General features: G+C 39.7%; 2 protein-coding genes across 4 annotated transcripts in view; one reads left to right on the top strand and one right to left on the bottom strand.

Annotated features, from left to right (window-relative positions):
* The window catches only part of atp9b (ATPase phospholipid transporting 9B), a 349,558-nt gene that overhangs the window by 154,911 nt on the left and 173,681 nt on the right, over positions 1-20,966 (top strand). The gene's annotated exons all lie outside the window — the stretch shown is intronic.
* LOC137370188 (uncharacterized) overlaps positions 1-20,966 on the bottom strand; it is a 120,376-nt gene that overhangs the window by 59,202 nt on the left and 40,208 nt on the right. Inside the window, exons 4-5 of one of the 2 annotated variants that reach the window (XR_010975100.1) lie at positions 14,858-14,943; positions 9,603-9,814 (exon numbers count right to left, since the gene is read on the bottom strand). Coding sequence is in view for 1 of the 2 variants with exons in the window: in XM_068032477.1 (XP_067888578.1) it covers positions 9,688-9,814; positions 14,858-14,943 (213 nt within the window). In the remaining variant the exon portion in view is untranslated. Of the gene's footprint in view, positions 1-8,968; positions 9,815-14,857; positions 14,944-20,966 lie in introns of those variants that run through there. The other variant, XM_068032477.1, reaches the window with a different exon arrangement.

The raw sequence follows: 20,966 nt of genomic DNA, 5'->3' as shown, positions 1-20,966 counted from the left end.
ACTGGTGATTTAGAGAGAAACATTTAATGCACAAGAGCTAAAATGTGCTTGAGCAGTCTTGGTAGTTAATGTTTTAACTAGCTGCATTGAGGTAGACTTGCTCCTTGTGGGGTGGGGTTCCAAAGTACATTTACATTTTGAAAATATAGAACCACTGCCATTATGGCACAGGAGGCTATTTGGCCCATTGAGCCCATGCCAGCTCTCTATTGAGCAATCCAGTCAGTCCCACTCGTCAGCTCTAACCCTGCAAGTTTATTTCTCTCAAATGCCTATCAAATTTCCTTTTGAAATCATTGGCTCACTTCCACCACCACCGGAGACAATTTTCTTTTGTGTTCTTGTGCTAATATGTCAAGATATTGAGATTTTCATCTTGGTTGCAATTTTTAAAAAAATAGAATAAATTTATGCAGCCTTACTGAAAGCATATTATGATCAAACTCTCAATCTTGAAATGTTTAAAACTGATGTATAGATCTATATAAAATTAAAATTTTGTCTGCATTTGTGTTTATATTTTTAGATGGTATTAAATATCTTGTTAGTATTGGCTTTTTTCTTTCAATTTCTACTATTAAAACTTAGTGCTTCTCCTGTCAAACCATTCATTATTAATGCTAATGTGTAAAAGAATGTGTTTAAATATGTAGAGAAACTGTAGCAACAACACCTTACATTTATATAGCAACATTATTGTAGAAAAAGTTCCAGGCCACTTCAGAGGCATATCAGAAAAAAATAAAATCTGCTCTAAAGGAGGGGTGATTGGGAGAATTGGTCAAAGCCTTTTCTCAGAGATAACCTTAATGGCGGAGAGGGAGGTAGAGGGGCAAAACCTTTGAGTAATAGATTGTTACTAAATCCCAGCACCACTGGAATACACATTACTACCACACGCACCCAGCACAAAACCTGACAAACTTAAATGTCGATAGCTATTGAAAGATATAAATACCATCTTTCTAACTACATTTTTTTTTGAGTCCTTTTAACCAGTTGCTTGTTTTATCTCTCTTGTTGACATCTATAAAGTCCTCCCTTTCTATTCTACAAGCTTAAGTTAGACATACTGCCTGGATTTTGCATTGTGTATAACAGTGAGGCCAGCAGCACTCACTGCTATTATGGAGTAAATCGGACAGCAACTTCTACAGTAAGCGCATGCGTAGTTAAATCCGGAAATCCGGAAGTTGCAGTCTGAGTTACCCTACTCCTCTATAGGCTGTGCTATAGCAGTACCTTGCCGATAGACACAGCATTAAAATCAATGCAAGGGCATGAAATTGCAGTACTTGCCCACTTGTTACCCACTAAACACGTGGTGCAATCAGGCATAAGTGATATTCTAATGGCATAAGTCATAATTATTGCCAAACAACCTCCCTGGCCCTGAAAATCGAAAAGGTTTTTTAAAACCCCTCCTCGTGCCGCTCCCTTTCCTTCTCTTACCCCTCCCCCTTCCCCCTCCCTCTTCCCTCTCCCTCGTCTTCCCCCTGCCTCCCTTCCCCACCCTCTTGCCCTCCCACCCTCCGCTTGCCCCCATCCTCTCCCACCCTCGTCTTCTCTCTTTTCCCCCCCCTCCTCTCCCACCCTCCCTCCCTCCCTCCCTTCCCTCCTCCATAAGATAATATCATTAGTAACAGAAAACTTGAATTTGCAGTTGCAATCCTAAAACAAAAAAATGTGCAGCAACTGCGTTTTATTTCTAAAGTCCATTTGTTAGTGCCACTACATCTCAAATGTTAGCTTCATATTTATCTGTAGTTTCATTTTAAACATTTTGTAAGTGGTTTTGGGCCTGTTCCCTTCTCTAATCCCTTCTCCTTTGGTCATGTATCACCCTTTTCATCCACCTAGTCTGACACACCAATGCTCCCTGTAAGACAGCTGTTGGAAGGTGCCAGGGATCGCCCCGCTGTAATCTCCTTTGTGGTTTCCCCCCCACCCCCCCTTGCTGGTAAGTATACAGTTTCTGATCTGTGCTTCCCCACTTGGCACAGCTCAGATCAGGAACTAAGGTTATTCCCAGTTTGAAATACCTGTGAAATCATAGTAGAACTCCACTCAAAGTAAATGAGTTAATCTCTTCTGGGAGTGCTATTGTTCACAATAATGCCTGATATAATTACAGATGCCACTGCTTTAACCTCTTTTTATGAGGTTATTAACCATGAGCATAGATTTATACGGCTTCCACTTCTCATTATTTAATACTGAATAATTTTGTGCTGAAAAGGTATGATCTTGATGTCTCATTTTATCTTGGTGACACTGCATTTTTGAAATCTTTTGTGTTAAGCATGTCACTTTCAAATCATGGTTTGAATCTTATGTACATGTTTTTAAATGTTTACATGTTACAAATTTCATGTTACAATTGGTGTAGCACCCAACAAATATGTTTAGCATCATTGGCATTTTAGTTGGAAGCCAAAAATTCTTCAATGTTGCGCCTTCTCTCTCTCTTCTCTCATCCCATCAGCATTCATAACAGTAGAAATTACCAAGTGTGCCATATTAATGTGCCCCACTAACCTTTGCACACTAAATTATTATAGGGAGTGTCCTTTAGTGACAGACCAGTTGATTAGCAAAGCACTCCGACTGGTTTGGTTGTTATGAGGCTGGCATAGATATTTTTACGTGAATATTTTGAAGCCTATTTGCATTAAGTTGTACTGCACAGATTTGGAAATCAAATGTACATTTTGGCTTATGATCTGAAATGCTAAATTCATACATTGTGCAGCTATCTTTATAGAAGTAAGTTTTAACACATTACTTGAAAATACACTTTGAATATTACAATACTTTTCACTGAGTATAATTTTAAAAAACTCTTTATTGCATTTTGTGCTGCTCCTACATGTGTACAGTTATCTTGTCAGCTAGCTGTTGCTGATGGGATGTTTTCCTGCAGTTTTGGAATATAGACCATTGCATGCTAATTCAAGTTCTGAAGGAAGGATTTTTTTTTTTTAAGGTTTTGACTTTTATAGCAAATTTTGGAAAATTCCTATCTGAAATCTGTTGATAGGTTTTTGTCCTAGTAATAAAATTGGATTGTAGTTTTCCTGTAATGGAAATAACACCAATAATTGTAACCCCCCTCCTCTCTCCCCTCCATTCCTCGTTTTAAACGTAAAGCAGCATCATTTGGGATAGAGACTATCTGGTTATTTCAGTCCATCTGGTCGTGTTGTTATAGAACTATCCCATTGTTTATGTTGTAGCGTGCAGTTGTTATTAACAGTAAACGTATTGCTATCTTTTTAAAGAGTAATTATCAAATGTGGACTTGAAACTTTACAGTCCGAGCATTTAATAGCTTATATCATATAGTACAGCAACTGTTTTAAAGCTAGCAATTCAAAAAGGATGACTGGATGTACAATGGGCAGTACAGCATCTGAATTAGTTTCTTGAATCTTTCGTTGACATTACAAGGGTAGCACTGATGTATTTGAAACCAAAAGTTAAAAGTTAGCAAAGTGGTAAGATCCACATGAATTCTCAGGTCAGGCTTGGCAGTAACATCAAATTGAAAAGTAGAATCTCATTGTGTACGGAAGAAGTAAAATGTCTCTGCATTTCTGTGTTTTCAAGTAGATGTCTGTAACTGCTGTTTTGGGTGGTATATTAAAGGAGCTATAGTGTTGTTGTGACAGATCAATCTTTTGCATAGAGGAGTGCCATTATACCACTACAAAATCTTAATCAGTATTCACTTTGCAGTTTTATTATTTAAGAACAAATATCTAGTTGCCCATTGTATGTGTTTTTAAACCATTGCTGCTTTGCCATTATGTTTTAAAGAACCAGATGTAACCATCTTGAAAACTTGCCCATTGTGAATATTTGTAATCATTTCTAATCTTGAAGTGTATTTTTTACCTGGTTATGATTATTGCTACTGTTAAAACTATTTTAATATGCAGTATTCCATAGTTTTTCTTTTATGTGTTCTACACCAATAGTGAAGCAATAAGTGAATTCCCTTTTGAACCTCAGTACAAGTAAACCATCAACATGCCTATTAACGTATTACTGATATTACTATCTGAATGCAGCTAATATATGCAGCTGTTGATAAATAACTGGAATTTTGCTCATGTTTAATTGTGTATTTTAGGAAAACTTTTTGATCATAATTAAGTTAGCAACCTTTTGAGAATTGCTATATGGAGTTAATGGCAGAGTGCTGTAAGTTGACAGGAATAGAAGGAGATGTAACATATCTGTCCTAGGGTTAGATGTAAATGTAGTTAATTGATTTGCCTCATACTTGATTCAGTTTAAGCAAGTTACTTGTGGTTTTTCAATTTAAAAAAATGGATAATTTATTTTCAGCTACTAAGGTATCCATTCTTATCTGGCTTCTAAGATTTTACAGTGCATAAAGAAATTATTTATCAACAAATAATTTTAGACTGTACAAAAAAAAAATCAAGAAAAACCCATAACTGATGTTTTGGGGAGAAAATATCTCCTGTGAAGCACAGGAAGGAGATGGTGAAAATGTAGCCATAATTAACTAAGATTCTGCACAAACTTAGCAATGCAAGATTTTGTATAAGTATTCAGTTTGGCATATCAGCTAAAATGAAGCTTTAATTAAATTTGTAACTTATAAATTAAACCTCTTGTATGTGTTTTTTTGGAAAACATCAGCAAATAATATTAATTACAGGCTGAAATTATGAAGCCACTGTGTATATCTGAAAATAGAGCATCATTGAATGCAGTGTTTCTAAATGGAGAGTAAAAAGTTAATAGGTTTGCAATCATTCACAGCGATTGAATAGGTGCCACTTAAGGAATGAAAATGTTGGCATTTAGTTGTTTTTGGCTGTAAGATAATATCATTAGTAAAGGAAAACTTACCTACTTTATAAGCTATTGAGAAATATGATCTAAATTGCAGAAATTAAAATTTCTGATTACAATTTTAAATTTGAGTTGTTTTCAGAGACGAGTAAAATTTGCATTGTAGTTTGAACTAGAATTGAGTTGCATTAGAAGAGTCAAATGTTGTCTCAAACTTTCAGATTGAGTTTAGTGCTTTAAAGTAATTACTTAAACTCTAAGCCTTGTTTTGCTGTACTTAAATACCTTTTTCCAGCTTTCAACATATCTTTTATTCATTAGCAATGCAAATTTTGAAAGATAAGGGCTACAAAGTAGGGTGACAAAAGTATGGAATCATTAAAAGTGTATTGGCTCATAATTTTGTAGTCAGCAGTAATGTTCTGCATTCTCAAAGGATTAGCTCTGATGGCGAATTTACGATTTTATGTAAGTTGCAATCTGAAAGCTGCCTCATTTGTATTGCAAAACAATATCATTGAATATTATAAAAAGAAAGAATTGCTTTTATGCAGCATCTTTCATGACCACCGGATGCCTCAAAGTGCTTTACAGCCAATGAAGTACCTTGTGAAGTATAGTCGCTGTTGTAATGCAGGAAATGCAGCAGCCAATTTGCGCACAGCAAACTATGAATACTATTATTATTTGAGGTGTATTGAGTCATGGTAGCACAGTTGTGTAACTGATCAAACATGTCAGGTTAATTTTGTTGTTTTGAAATATAAACCCTTAATTATTTGTGAATTACATGGCTAATAAAATTCATATTCGTTAATATCAAAGTGCTTTGGAATGTCCTCAGGATATGATATTTAAAACAAGTTTGTTAAGCTGGCAACTATTTTTTGTAAATAATTTAAATTCCTAATTAATGAGTTAAAAAAACATAACGGTCCCAGCTATACCTGGGCCACAATTATGGACTGCTTGGGCTCATGGTGAAAATGACCTGTTCATGCTTATCAGCGTGTATGATCAAAATTTTCAAACAAAAATTGTACTCAAGGTTGTATAGCTTGACTTCATTTCTGGAAGAAATGTTTTAAATCCAATTTGACGTCCCTAGTTGCCTAAATGTTTGAACAAAAATAACAAAATGCTATTTAAAAAAAAAATGCAAAGCTTGACTGTTAAATTAAAAGTCATGTTACCAGAATAGCTACTGTAAAACTGCAATTGAAACTATTTATGTATATGTAATGCCACCTACTGGGCTAATGTCAAAACAGTGCACCACAGATAGTTGCATGCCCTAAATGCTATAACTTTATATTATACATTGTTTAAAAGTAGCCGACAATGTTGTATCCAAAGTACATTTTGCTTTGCTCTTTTTGACCAATATATTTGTGGTTAATACCTAATTGTGAGGATGGTAGATTAACTTTTTTTTTTGCATGGAGAGTCCAGAGTTCAAATGTACCAGTAGCAAATCTTTTGAAGTTGCTAAAAGCTCAGAGATTGTGTCTTGAAGTACTTGGAGAGGCTAGCATTCTTGTAAATGTAGGTACAAATAAGAGAGATTGTTTATGGTAGGGAAATTCAATAATAGATGCAGCAACATAATGGTGCTCGTACCTGTCAATCATCTCTGATTTTTGTATCTATCTGATATAAGTTGAGAGTTCTTGTGTTGATAGCAGCTGTCAGTGCCATCATCTACTGAGTATTGTAACCTTATCCACTGTGACACCCCTGAATAAATAAACCTGTAAACCTTTAGAGCTTTTCTTAAGGAAGAGATAATGGACTGGATTTTACATCAGGCGGATAGGAGCTGGCCACAGATGTAAAATTTGGCGGTGGATCCGTCCTGTATTTCTACCCGTTTGAGGGAGGAAGTCCCGCCTCACTGAGCTGCCGGCCAGTCATTGGGCCGGCAACTCTTAGTCCCAGCAGTGCCACCGGGAGCAGTGGCCACTGCTCGGACTGCAGCCCAGCCGAGGACATGGAGCCAGGACTGCAGATAAGTTTGCGTTGCCTCGCTGGGGTTAATCGGTTGTGCCCTGGCGAGGCTAGGGTGGTCGTTTGTGGGGGGGGGGGGGGGGTTTCTTGGGTCCTGTGGGTGGTTGGGGAATTGGGGTTGGCCCACAGTCGGGCATTCTATGACAGCTTTCACTGGGCGGCCTTTCCCGGCTCCAGGATGCCTGCTTGCCATGGGTAAAATCCCCGTGGGGGTGGGCGAAGGCCCTTAAGTTGCCGTTAATTGGCAGCTGGGATGAGTGCCCATTCTACCCCCCCCCCCCCCCCCAAAAAACGCCCTACCGAAAGTGGAGCAGGTAGGGAAGGACTCGTGGAGCCTTCCGCTCCATTTTGCGGCCCCCCCCCCGGCTACCATCCAGCTCGCTGGGGTGGCGTAAAATTCCGGCCGATAGCACCAAAGATGATGGATGGTTCAGATTTTGTTGTCTTCCCAAACCACTTACTGTGATCAGCGAATTAAAATTTCAACAAGTCATTTAAGAGCACTGTCATGTGAGGACTGTAACACACAGATTAGGTTTCTTGTGATTTCACCGTCATTTCTAGGGCAGGGCATTTTCTAGCACCTTGCCCAGTTAAGGACATTTTCTTCACCTGGCGTGATCTGGTGAATTTATTACTTGTGTCTGAGGTCACTATATAATTTGCAATGATTGGTGATGTGCTGATGTATAATAATCAATGATGTTTATATTTAATTATTGCTATTGATCATTTTATTTGTTATGAACCCCATGTTATAATTAAAGACACAATTTAATGAACAGTAACCATGATTTCTTTTTTAAACAGTTATGAAAAACAGTACTTGGATATGATTTGCTGAAAATGCTTTCATAATTCTGTTAAGAGGGATGAGTTGACTTAAAATAGTTGCTGACAGAATTATAGATGAAGTGTAACACTTGGCTAATTTTTGTTCATGTTAATGTTTCACTGCACTAAACATTGATCCTTGGATGGAAAGAACATTCAGCTCCACCCTCCCTGTCTTGCCATACAAAAACATAAATCAGTAAGTCCCCACCACAGTAAAACAGCAACTATTTGAAGCAGTTACTGTGCTGTACTGATCTAGCTGACTGATGTACATGCCTAGCTACAGTATTCAAGCTTTCAGTTGGGTTTGAACACTTCCTTTGCATTTTGTTGCAAAGTGGTGGGGTATTTATTATATTTACAAATGCCTAAACTCCTTTTCCAAAACGTTAAGATAATTTCACAATTGTATAAAAATGTAACTAATTCTTCAGCTGAAATGAAAGACAGCAGCCTTATTCAAAATCAAAGTGCTAAAAATTCAAAAGTTTAATCTTTGTTTCCTATACTTGCCCTATATTTTGAGAATGTCATTTAATTTTTTTTTCATTACTATGGGTATCTGTTTGACTTGAACTGCTGATGAAGAAATGCATTACAATAGTCATTATTTGTAACTGCAAATATGATAGTTCTAGCAAAAAAAATTCTGCTCTGGCAAAAATTACCCCCAACAGCAGAAAGCTTAATTCCTAGCTTTGATTTAAAAAGTAAAATTATTCTGCTTTCTTTTGAAGAGGATGCACTCTAAAGTACAATTTTTTTAAAGTAAACAAACTGTGTTTTACAAATGGCAAACCTCAGTCAGCAATATCCCAGGTTGAGCAATATGCTACAGAGTGAGATGACCTTTTATCTTCTCAACTTGAATAGTATCAGCATCTGGATGAGAAAGCAGGCTGCATGGACTGAATGAGCATTTCTTGCACCTACATTTGTCCATTTTGCGATTTCTGTTGCATGACTAAAGGTCATGAATAGAACAGGCAAAAGCAAAAAAAACAAATACAAGGTTACCATAGATTATTAAAATACATAACTTTAAAAGCAACCTTGCATGAGTAAAACAGTGTGCCCTGAAGAGAGAATTAGTGTTTACAGAAGAAAAAATTATTCCGATACATCCAGGACTTAAGTGATTTATCTTGTATTACAGTGCAGATATTTGGCTTGCAGCAAAAACAATAAGCTTCAGCAGACGTTGAAAATTATTTTTACATTTGCAAATCAAATTATTTGAAGTTGATGAGAAAAGCTCAAGATATTAATTGTTAAAAGTTGAATTGTACTTAATTGTTCAAGGTCATTGGAAATTCTTTGTCTTAGTCTAAGTAACCTATATTTGATTAGGCTATTAACTAAATATTGTGAGGGTTATGTGGAATCTATAATAGTGGATGTAGCACAGATTTCATTGCGCAGACATTCTCCTCCAGTTTTTTTCCGGATTTGCCTCTGACTTTCTTCCTCAAACTGTCCTGAACTGAGGACTTGTATTGGGATATGTTTCCATGGCTGGCAACAGCCTTGCAGTAGTTCGCCCAAGGGGCTATTCTTCCTTTGTGAACCTGGACAGTGAGTGTCAGTGGAATAATGATCATGGGGGTCATATGGATCCGGCCAATCTTGTCTTCACATGCACTTTCAACATGGATTGCTCATTTATTTAATTACCAGAGCATGGATGAGAGGCCAGCCAGCTGAAGTCTAAAAATGACAAAAGGTATGGATAATGGATTCAGTGGCAGGTAGGCTAAGGTAGTTAAATTGGCGGGCGATGTTACGGAGGTGGAAATAAGTCTTTGCGATTGATAGCATACAGGCTGTGGACCTGTGTAATCACCTTCAGCATCAGCTAGATAGTCCTTAGATTAGTGCATATACATTCAATACCAAGTCGCAGTAGAACATTGGCCAGCAGCCCTCACCTCTTGCAAGACGGTGCTAGTTGAGGAGCTTCATCGTTCCGTAAGAGTTTTTCATGCTTTGTTTGTCCTTGGTCCCAGCATTTTTTCACTCCTTTTGTTTTGCCTTTTCTGTTACAGAAGCACTGACTCCTACAGAGGTGCGCTGTGCCATAGGCACCAGTCGGCCTTTAATACCTTTAATATAAAAGCAAAATACTGCAGATGCTGGAAATCTGAAATAAAAACAAGAAAAGAAATGCTAGAAATGCTGGAAATACCTAGCAGGCTGGCAACATCTGTGGAGAGAGAAGCAGAATTAACGTTTCAGCTCAGTGACCTTTCATCAGAAAGTAATCATTCTTCATACACAAACCAAAATGTTGAGTATTGCCAATGTTTTTCACATGGCTGGTATCACAGCTGAAACTAATTGCATATACACCTGTGTGTTTGTGTACCTACACATATGCACACTTTATTTTTGTACATAAACGTATTAATTCTATGTGTGTGTTTGCTAGCGTACAGCTAACCCGACACATGACTGAGTTATTTCAATGATCTTTGTATGTTGCACTCCTGGATGGCTGCACTGGAGTTTGAGGTTCCTCTGTGTTTTGGTAAGGGGGTGGGGTGAGGGGATCTCTGGATAATCCATTGATTATTTTGGTTACCGTGTTTTAAGACAGTCAGTTTGTATAGATATATGTAAAAATAATAATCTCCACCTTTCTCTTTCCCCCCCCCACACTCCAGCTGTGATTAATCCTGCTGGCAATTAGGTGTCAGAGAATCTTGATTAACCTTCTTTTTCCTAACTTGGGAGGCCAGTTAGCACACACCTATTGTCCTGGTTGAGATGAGCTAACTCAGCACAGACTGAAAACCAAACCTGGACTACTCTGCTTTTGTGGTAGATCAGACATGTCTTGATCCACAGCGTCTTCAGGAGAGCTCTGATGTGCATTCTTGTCCAAGTCCAAATTGGCCGTCATGCTTGACACACATTGAGTGTAGGATGGCACCCAGCAGAGTATGTGTACAATATGAAAGGAAATCATGTGCAGTCTAATTAGACTGATCTGAGGAATGCCAGTGCAAATTCAATAGGGAGGTGCATATTTCCCTCATCGGAGCATTGGTTTGGGGCTAAATCCATAACATATGGAGGAAATTCAAGAAGAGGTATAAGGACAGTGCTAGCAACTACAGGCAAGTTAGTTTAACATCAGTGGTGGGTAAGGTTTTAGAAACAGTTAATCAGGGAAAATATCAACGGACACTTCGAGAGGTTTGAGTTAATTAACTCGATAGACAAGGGTGGTGCTATTGTTGCCTGGTGTACCAATCTCTACCTTGCAGAGGCTCAGCGCCAACTCTTTCTACTTCCCCCGGACCATGACCCCACCACCGAACATCAAGCTGTTGTCCACAGAACTGTCACTGATCTCATCTCCTCTGGAGATCTTCCTTCTACAGCTTCCAACCTCATAGTCCCGCAACCCCAGACAGCCTGCTTCTACCTCCTTCCCAAAATCCACAAACAGGACTGTCCCGGCAGACCAATTGTTTCAGCCTGTCTCCATTTCTGGGGGTAGGCTGTCTACTGATATTTATTATCAGTCCAGCGACTCCCACAGCTACCTCGACTATACTACTTCACACCCTGCCTCCTGTAAGGACTCCATTCCATTCTCCCAGTTTCTCCGTCTCCGACGCATCTGCTCTGATGATGCTACCTTCCACAACAATGCTTCTGATATGTCTTCCTTTTTCCTCAACTGAGGATCGCCCCCCCACTGTGGTTGACAGGGCCCTCAACCGTGTCCGGCCCACTTCCCGCACCTCTACCCTCACCCCTTCCCTTCCCTCCCAGAACAGCGACAGGGTTCCCCTTGTCCTCACTTTCCATACCACCAGCCTCCACATCCAAAGGATCATCCTCCGCTACTTCCGCCACATCCAGCATGATGCCACTACCAAACGCATCTTCCCCTCCCTTCCCTTGTCAGCATTCCGAAGGGATCGTTCCATCCGCGACGCCCTCGTCCACTCCTCCCTTCCCGCATCTCCTTCCCCTGCAATCGTAGGAGGTATAATACCTGCCCATTTACCTCCTCTCTCCTCACTATCCAAGGCCCCAAACATTCCTTTCAGGTGAAGCAGCGATTTATTTGTACTACTTTCAATGTAGTATTCTGTATTCGCTGCTCACAATGTGGTCTCCTCTACATTGGGGAGACCAAACGCAGATTGGGTGACCGCACTATTAACATACTATTTGTCTTTGTTCCATGGCCTTCTGGTCAGTTACCTTGCCCCTGCTTTACTTGCTTAAAACCTTTTACATTTATAATATTTGTCAGTTCTTATGAAGGGTCACTGACCTGAAATGTTAACTCTGCTTCTCTCTCCACTCTCTCTCCAGATGCTGCCTGACCTGCTGAATATTTCCAGCATTTCTTGTTTTTATTTGAGTTAATTAAGGATAGCCAGCCTGGATTTGTAAAAGGCAGATCATACTTGACTAATCTAATTGAATTTTTTGATGAAGGGAAATGCCGTGGATGATTATTTAGATTGTAAGAAAGCATTTGATAAGGTACCACATAAAAGGCTCGTTTAACAAAATTGAGGCTCCTGGGATAGGAGAGTCAGTGGCCAATTGGATTAAAAAAAAAAAATTGGCTTAAGGACAGAAAACAGCAAATCGTAATAAATGGTTGTTTTTCAGACTGGACGATGGTATACAGTGGTGCTCCCCAAGGGTCAGTGCTGGGACCACTGCTTTTTTTTGCTTATATATAAATGACTTGGATCTTGGAATACAGTAGAATCTCAATTTGCTGATGACACCAAACTTGGAGGTGTGGCAAACAGTGAGGATGATCTGAACCGCTTGCAACAGGACATGGGCAGAAAGGTGGCAGATGAAATTTAATACTGACAAGTGTGAGGTGATGCATTTTGGCAAAAGGAATGGGGAGAGGCAATCGATACTTAATGACACAGTTCTAAAGAGTGTGCAGGAACAGAGGGACCTGGGGGTGCATGTGCATAGATCTTTGAATGTGGCAGGGCATATTGAGCGACTGATTAGTGAAGCATATGGGATCTTGGGCTTCATAAATAGAGGCATTGAGAACAAAAGCAGGGAAGTTATGCTGAAACTTTATAAAGCACTGGTTAAGACCCAACTGGAGTATTGCATCCAGTTCTGCTCACATTTTAGGAAGGATGTGAAGGTCCTTGAGAGGATGCAGAGGAGATTTACCAGAATGACTCCAGGGATGGAGGATTTTAGTTACAAGGTTAGGTTGGAAAAGCTGGGGTTGTTCTCCTTGGAACAAAGAAAATTGAGGGGATTTTTAATAGAAATGTACAAGAGTATAACGGGCTTAGATAAGTTAGACATGGAAAATCTATTCTCATTAACAAATGGTACAAGGACTAGGCGACACAGATTGAAGGTTTTGGGCAAGAGATGCAGGGGAATACGAGGAAGAACTTTTTTATGCAGTGGGGTGGTAATGACCTGGAACACTCTTCCCACAAGGGTGGAAGCGGAGACAATTACTTCAAAAAGAAATTGGATGGCTGTTTAAAGGAAATAGACATGCGGGGCTATGAGGATTGAGCAGGGGAGTGGGATATATTTGCATTGGAGGCAGAAGGGTCACTAGGTTGATTCATGGGATGAAAGGGTTATCTTAGGAGGAAAGGCTGAGCAGGTTGGGGCTATACACATTCAAGTTTAGAAGAATGAGAGGTGATCTAATTGAAATATTTAAGATTCTGAGAGAATGTTTCCCCTCAAGGAATCTAGAACTAAGGGGGCATACTTTCAGAATAAATTGGAGTACTGTGTCCAGTTCTGGTCGCCACACTATAGGAAGGATGTGATTGCAATGGAGAGGGTGCAGAGGAGATTCACCAGGATGTTGCCTGGGCTGGAGCATTTCAGTTATGAAGACAGACCAGATAGGTTGGGATTGTTTTCCTTGGAGTGGAGCAGGCTGAGGGGGGACCTGATTGAGGTTTACAAAATTATGAGGGGCATTGATAGTATAGATAGGAAGAAACTTTTTCCCTTAGCGGGAGGTCAATAACTAGGGGGCATAGATTTAAGGTAAGGGGCAGTAGGTTTAGAGGGGAATTGAGGAATTTTTTCACTCAGAGGGTGGTTTGAATCTGAAACACACTGCCTGAAGGGGTGGTGGAGGCAGGAACACTCACGACATTCAAGAAATATTTAGATGAGCACTTGAAACGCCATAACATACGAGCCAAGTGCGGGGAAATGGGATTAGTTAGGATGGGTGCTTGATGGTCGGCGCAGGCGTGTTGGGCCGAAGGGCCTGTTTCTGTGCTGTAAAACTCTATGACTCTATGACTGATTGAATAGCTCCATGGAGAGCTGGCATGGTCTCTGAGCCGAATGGCCTCCTTCTGTGCCGGTTATGACTTTGTAACTTTCATTTGGTTGAATGAATTAATTGCACTTTTAAGTAATACTTCCATCTTTTCACAGGAAGAACAGCCTATAGCTTTTATATTACAAGTTACACTGTAACGAACAGTTGGCTTCTAGGGTTCAGTCACAGCTGGTGCTAAAGAGTTCTTCTGGCAGCTTCTAACCTGATGCTCTCCCCTAATATGTTAGGCCCACCTTACATTACGGGTTGTGTGTGCAATATCCGTATTTTTTTTAGTGCACTTTCCTATAATTGAAAGTTAACTAGGAAAAATAGGAGTTGAAGTAAAACAGTTATATTTTTGTAAGTAGTTAATCACTTCCCTGTCCTGGAAGATTTGGAGTAAAAAAAAAAGTGCCTAAGCTTGTGTTTTGCCTGCTGTACAATAAAAAGTGTCGTCATAATTTTTGGTGTCTGGTATTCTTTTTCTAATGTATTATTTAGCTGTTAAGAGACTGCTGTTGTTCCCACACAAAGCTCATATAATGGCCTAGATTATCTCAATTGTAGGTGATAACAGATGGGAAAGAAGTGAAGGATGACGCTATAGGACACCACTTCTGTATTAGTATCATGTGAATTATTTCTTGATCAACTGATGAAAGCTTGCAGTGGAGGACAGAATTTGCTGAATGGATGTTGTGTGAATACTTAAGAAAAAAAAAATCAAATCACCAACAGTTTAAGATGAGAACTGAGATTTTTTGCTTTTGAGCTCTTTAATTGGTTTATAATGCAGGTGTTAACAGGCCTTTACGGTAACGGAAGCAGTACAGGACATAGAGATCCACCATACTTAACCTTGTTTTGATCGATCCTTTCTTACTCATTGCCCAGCTTCTGCAGTGAGGACGAGGGGTGGACTTTGGAACAAGTGTTGTCTTTACCTAAACAAAAGCATTCAAATTTTTAAGAGTTGCAGCTGTATAGTGACTCTAGCAGTTCTTTGTTATAACCAGAAACTATTATGTTCATGAAAGTTATATTAAGTGTAGTATATTTGCACATCTGTTAAAAAATTCATGAAGGCACAACCTTGTGTCCTGTTACGTCGCTTAGACTTGTGAATCAGTGGTTTCCAGTGTTGATCCCTACATTCATACTTAAAATAGAAAATACCTATTTAAACTTGTCACACTGTACTTATAGCTTCTCGCCAGTGGTGATGCTGTAGAGCATAATTTGTTTCTCTCTCTGTGCCCCCCCACCCCCGCCAGCTTAGAACAATTTAATTGTTCGCTGGGTCTGTTTTTTTTTTAATTGATAGGTTGAAACGCTGGTCATAAACTAGGATCATACTTTTGCTATTTAGTCAACTATTGCACTTGGATCTTTTTACTACCTGACTTTATTTGTTGGTATACTCCATTTTGCAACACGTGAAAAAGAAGCAGTCTGAGAGAAGACAATCAAGTCCATTGATGGTTAACTTATCCATTAAGTAGTGCAATTGCTCGTAATGCTAACTCCTGGGATGTGGAAAATTGTGGGAAAAAAATCTTGCAAGAAATTTTGAAGCACACAGCAAAAGTTTTTATAAATATATTAAGATATGGTAACAGATTTGGGGGCCCATTCAGGATAGTGCAGGTGAGATTATAATAAGGAAATAGCAGGTTTGTTAAATGAGTAATTTGTACCCATTTTTGTAGTGGAGGAAAAGGACAAAATACCAGCAGTACAAGAGAACCTAAGGACCAGTCAAGTGGAGGAACTGAGTGAATATTACTATGTGAAACAAAATAATATTGGAGAAAGTATTGGGAATTAAGATAGATAAATCTTCAGGATTTGATTGTTTCCACCTTGGGGTATTGAAAGAAATGGGTAAGAAAATTAATCATAATTTTCCAAAGTGCTCTGGTTTCAGGAATTGTGCTGTTGGAATTGAAAATTGCTAATACCACTCCATTATTTAAGGAGAGGGAGAACCCTATTAGTTGTGAATTTATTACTGGAACAGATTGGCTGAGCATTTGGACAATTATCTGCTGATCAAAAAAGAGAAGTCAACTAGATTAATCAGAGACATGATCTCCCCTTCACAAATCAATAGTGACTTAATTTGAAGAAGTTACGACTATGGTGGACAGAAGATTGTCTATGGGTGTTGTCTGTATGGACTTGTAGAATGCATTTGATAAGGCTATGCACAAGAGAATATTACCCATAAGAACAATGCATAGAATTGGAGGTACCTGTGTGACATTGGGTGGGTAATTGGTTGGGAGGTAAGAGACTGAAAACTATGCATTGGAATGATGTGACAAATGATCCCCAGTACTCTGGCCTGAAGTTTTATCGTATGTGTAAGTGACTTGGTTAGAGGAATGGAACATTGTATATTCAGATTTGCAGATGATACAAAGATAGGCACAGTAGGTTGTGTGGATGGGGGAAGGAAGTCACAAAGGGATAGATACAGACTAAATAGAGTGGGCAAAACTGGCAAATGTTCAAAAAGTGGTCAGAAAAGCTAATGAAATGTTTGTCAAGGGGGCTTTAATGCAAAACTGAGGATGTTATGCCTCGGTTGTATAGATCCTTGGTCAGACCTTATCTGGAGTAATGCATTCAAATTTGGGTGCCAAATCTCAAGAAGGATACATTAACTTTAGAGGGGGTACAGCACAGTTTCCCTGGAATGATAGCTGGACTCAAAGACTTAAATTATACAGGCAGGTTACATAAATGTTGCTCGTGTTCCCTAGAGTTTTAGAAGGTTGAGGGCTGTTTAAAATGTTAAAAGGATTAGATTGGGAGATACAGATAAATGAACACAGCAAGCTCCCACAAACAGCAATGTGATAATGACCAGATAATCTGTTTTTCTGATATTGATTTGAGGGGTAACTATTAACTAGGACACCAGGGATACCTCCCCTGCTGCTGTTCAAAACAGTGCCATGGGATCTTTTACATCCACTAGAGAGGGCAGATGGGGCTTTGGTTTAATGTCTCATCAGGAAGACGACATCTCCCAACAGTGCAACATTCCCTCAGTACTAAACTGGAATGTCAGCCTAGATTACGTGCTCAACTCGCAATCTTCTGACTCACAGGTGAGAGTGCTGCCAACTGAGCCACAGCTGACTCTTGGATAAGGGTATTGAGGGATATGAATCAAAGGCAGCTCAGTGGAGTTGAGGTACAGATCAGCCATGATATAATCAAATGGTGGCTCAAGGAGCTGAATGGCCTCTTATTCCGATGTTCAGCTGGCAATGCCTGTAGAGTGTTTTTTACTTGCCTGATAAGATTGCACTTAATACAAAGGAATAGATCCAAACTGGCAAAAGGTTCAGAAAACACACCCTTTATACTCGGAGGAAGCTCATGGGATTAGTGTAGGATTAGTATAAATGGGTGGTTGATGTTCGGCACAGACTCGGTGGGCCGAAGGGCCTGTTTCAGTGCTGTATCTCTAATCTAATCTAATCTATCCTTTATATTTTAATAAAAGGGCAGCGAGCAGGGGAAGGTGAAGCTGCCAACCTCCTCCAAGCTTAGTCAGTGCCATCATGCCTTTTCCTACTGCCACATAGATATCACATAAATGTTTCACCCAGCACAAAGGAAGATGATTGTGGTTGTTGGAGGTTTATCATTTCAGTCCCAGGACATCACTGCAGGAGTTCCTCAAGGTAGTGTCCTAGGCCCAACCATCTTCATCAATGACCTTCCTTCCATCATAAGGTCAGAAGTGGGGATGTTTGCTGATTACACAATGTTCACCATTCGCAACTCAGATACTGAAGCAGCCCATGTCCAGATGCAGCAAGACCTGGACAACACCCAGGCTTAGGCTGATAAGTGGCAAGTTACATTTGTGCCACACAAGTGCCAGGCAATGACCATCTCAAACAAGAAAGAATCTAACCATCTATCTCCCCTCACCATTCATATAAACATATGAATTAGGAGCAGAAGTAGGCCTCTCAGCCCTTCAAGCCTGCTCTGCCATTTCTGGCTGATCCCATTGTAACCGTGACTCTACATTCCAGCCTAGCCCCGATAACCTTTCACCCCCTTGCTTATCAAGAATCTATTTACCTCTGCCTTAAAAATATTTAAATACTCTGCTTCCACTACCTTTTGAGGAAGAGTTCCAAAGACTCATGACCCTCAGCGAGAGAAATTCTCATCTGGATAGAGGATCGGTTAACAGATCAGAAACAGAGAATGAGCATAAATGGGGCATTTTCAAGTTGGCAGGCAATGAATATTGGGGTGCCGCAAGGATCAGTGCTGGGGTCTCAGCTATTTACACTCTATTAATGGCTTGGATGAGGAGACAGAGTAATGTATCTGTTTGCTGATGATGCAAAGTTCGGTGGAAAGGTATGCTGCACGGAGGACGCAGAGAGTCTGCAAAGAGATATAGACAGGTTAAGTGAGTGGGCAACAAGATGGCAAATGGAGTATAATGTAGGGAAGTGTGAAGTTGTTCACTTTGGTGATAAAAATAGAAAAGCAGAATTTTTTTAAAAGGTGTGAAACTGAAGTGTTGATGCTCAGAGACTTGGGGGTACTTGTACAAGGAACACACAATGTTAACATGCAGGTGCAGCAGGCTATTAGGAAGGCAAATGGCACATTGGCCTTTATTGCAAGGGGATTGGAGTACAGGAATAAAGAATGCGTACTAAAATTGTACAGGGCTTTGGTGAGCGCACACCTGGAAGACTTTGTGCAGTTTTGGTCTCCACATTTAAGAAAGAATATACTTGCACTGGAGGCAATGCAGCAAAGATTTACTAGATTGGTCCCAGGGATGAGGGGGTTGTCCTATATTGGGAGGCTGAGTAAATTGGGCCTATATTCTCTGGAGTTTAGAAGAATGAGAGATGATCTAATTGAGACATACAAGATTCTGAAGGGGTTTGATAGGGTCGAAGCTGAGAGATTGTTCCACTGGTTGGGGAATCTAGAACACGGAGACACAGCCTCCGGATAAGGGGTCAATCATTCAGGACTGAGATGAGGAGAAATTACTATACTCAAAGGGTTGTGAATGTTTGGAATTCTCTGCCCCAGAGGGTTGTGCAAGCTCCATCATTGAATACATTTAAGGCTGGGATAGGTTGATTTTTGGTCTCGCAGGGACTCGAGGGATTTGAGGAACAGGCAGGAAAGTGGAATTGAAGCCCAAGATCAGCCACGATCGTATTGAATGGCAGAGCAGGCTCGATGGGCCATATGGTCTACTTCTCTTATTTCTTGTGTTCTTGTGTTCTCCAAGCCACACACCATCCTGACTTGGAACCATATCGCTGCCTTTCACTGTCACAAGGTGAAAATCTTGGAACTCTCTTCCTAACAACACTGTGGGTGTACCTATACCACATGGACTGCAGCAGTTCAAGAAGGCAGTGCACCGCCACCTGATGAGCAATAAATGCTGGCCTGGCCAGCGATGCCCACATCCCACAAATGAATGAAAGAAAAGTATATTATAAGGCAGATTCTAATGGTATTTCTTGTAACTAGTATTTAACATTTGCTATTTTGGCACAGTGGGCCTGGATGGATGGTAGCTAGGCAAGTGGCCTTGAGCAAGATAGCCCCTGTGTCACTCTGTTTGCAAGTATCAGCACAATATATGCATCCTCGAGGGTGCTTTTGGTGAGCTTGAGGAGGTAGCACTGGATAAGTCACAGTGCATAGGTGAGGAGGCGCATGACTCTGTTGGCCCGTTGACCAGTTGGCTGCCATCAGTGACCCTGTAGTTTCTCAAATGCAACAATATGGTGAAATTAGGCAGCCCTGATGAGATTCTGTTGCTCTTTAGTGGGAAAGGAGTTGAAAGTGCTGGATGTGTTAACCTATGCATTGGTCACCCATTTGATACATCTGTGGCCAGCACAGTAATTGATTTAACTATTCTGTTCCTTTTTCAAAAGTGGGAGCACAATTGCTTTTTTTTTTTCAGTCCCTTGACACAAGTCTCATTCCTCAACATTAAGTAAAATCTTAGATTGTCTTCTAAAGCTTTCTAGAGATTTTTTTGGGGTTTAAAGTTTCCCAGAACATTTTATTGCTCATTGCAAATGCATGCATTTTATTTTTGTTAGAAATATTGTCAATAGTAGAGGTTTCAAGCTTAAAACATACAACAGTCAGGTGGGCCACAGTTATCCATTTGAATGCACCGTCATTGATCACTATCCTTCCTTTTGCATTGTGGAGCTAGTTTGTGATCCAATTTACAATGTTCTCCTTTTATCCTGAAATCTTTCACTACAGTCACAAGTCTCTTGGTAGGCATCCCAGTTGCTTTCTGAAAGTCACATTAATCTCATCCATCAATTCTATTATGCTCCCAAAAGAATTTCTGTGAAGTTGGCTACAACCTGACTTTCATAAAGTTGGATTGGAACTATTGCTTTTGCTTTTTAAGTCCTGTTGAATAGCTTCCTTTACACACTAATTTGATTTTTCCCTCCCCCCGCCCCCCCAAGCAAATAAACCTACAAGTTTCAGGATCATATTTCTGAATTTTTGAATAATGTTATGTTTGAATTTAATAAGGCATGAAAAAAATCAACTACAGTTCTGCTTCTATTTCCGAAAGTAATTTAGAATAAATTCTGTTCTATTCCTGTATAACTATTCAAGCACTTCAGTTCTTCAAGTGACTGTTTATGAATCTCAATTTTCTTCATAAACTTAAACAAATGTGTTAACTCTCTAACCTACCAGAAAGGGCATACTATGATTTTCTTTTTTTTTGGAAAATAAAATGTTCTTTTGTTCTCCCTGGCTGTATATTACATTAAAGGTGACCCCCAGATCTTTGACATTGAGAACATAAAAGGTGTGGGAAAATTAACCATGCATGTCAAGTTAATATTCTTGTACCTTTTTTGGTGAAATAAAACTCTGAGGGACTTGTCCCAAATGTACAAAT

The sequence above is a fragment of the Heterodontus francisci genome, chromosome 5, assembly GCF_036365525.1.
Source record: "Heterodontus francisci isolate sHetFra1 chromosome 5, sHetFra1.hap1, whole genome shotgun sequence".
Taxonomy (NCBI): domain Eukaryota; kingdom Metazoa; phylum Chordata; class Chondrichthyes; order Heterodontiformes; family Heterodontidae; genus Heterodontus; species Heterodontus francisci.
The sequence above is the reverse complement of the archived record's forward strand: the minus strand, read 5'-3'. Positions and strand labels throughout refer to the sequence as shown.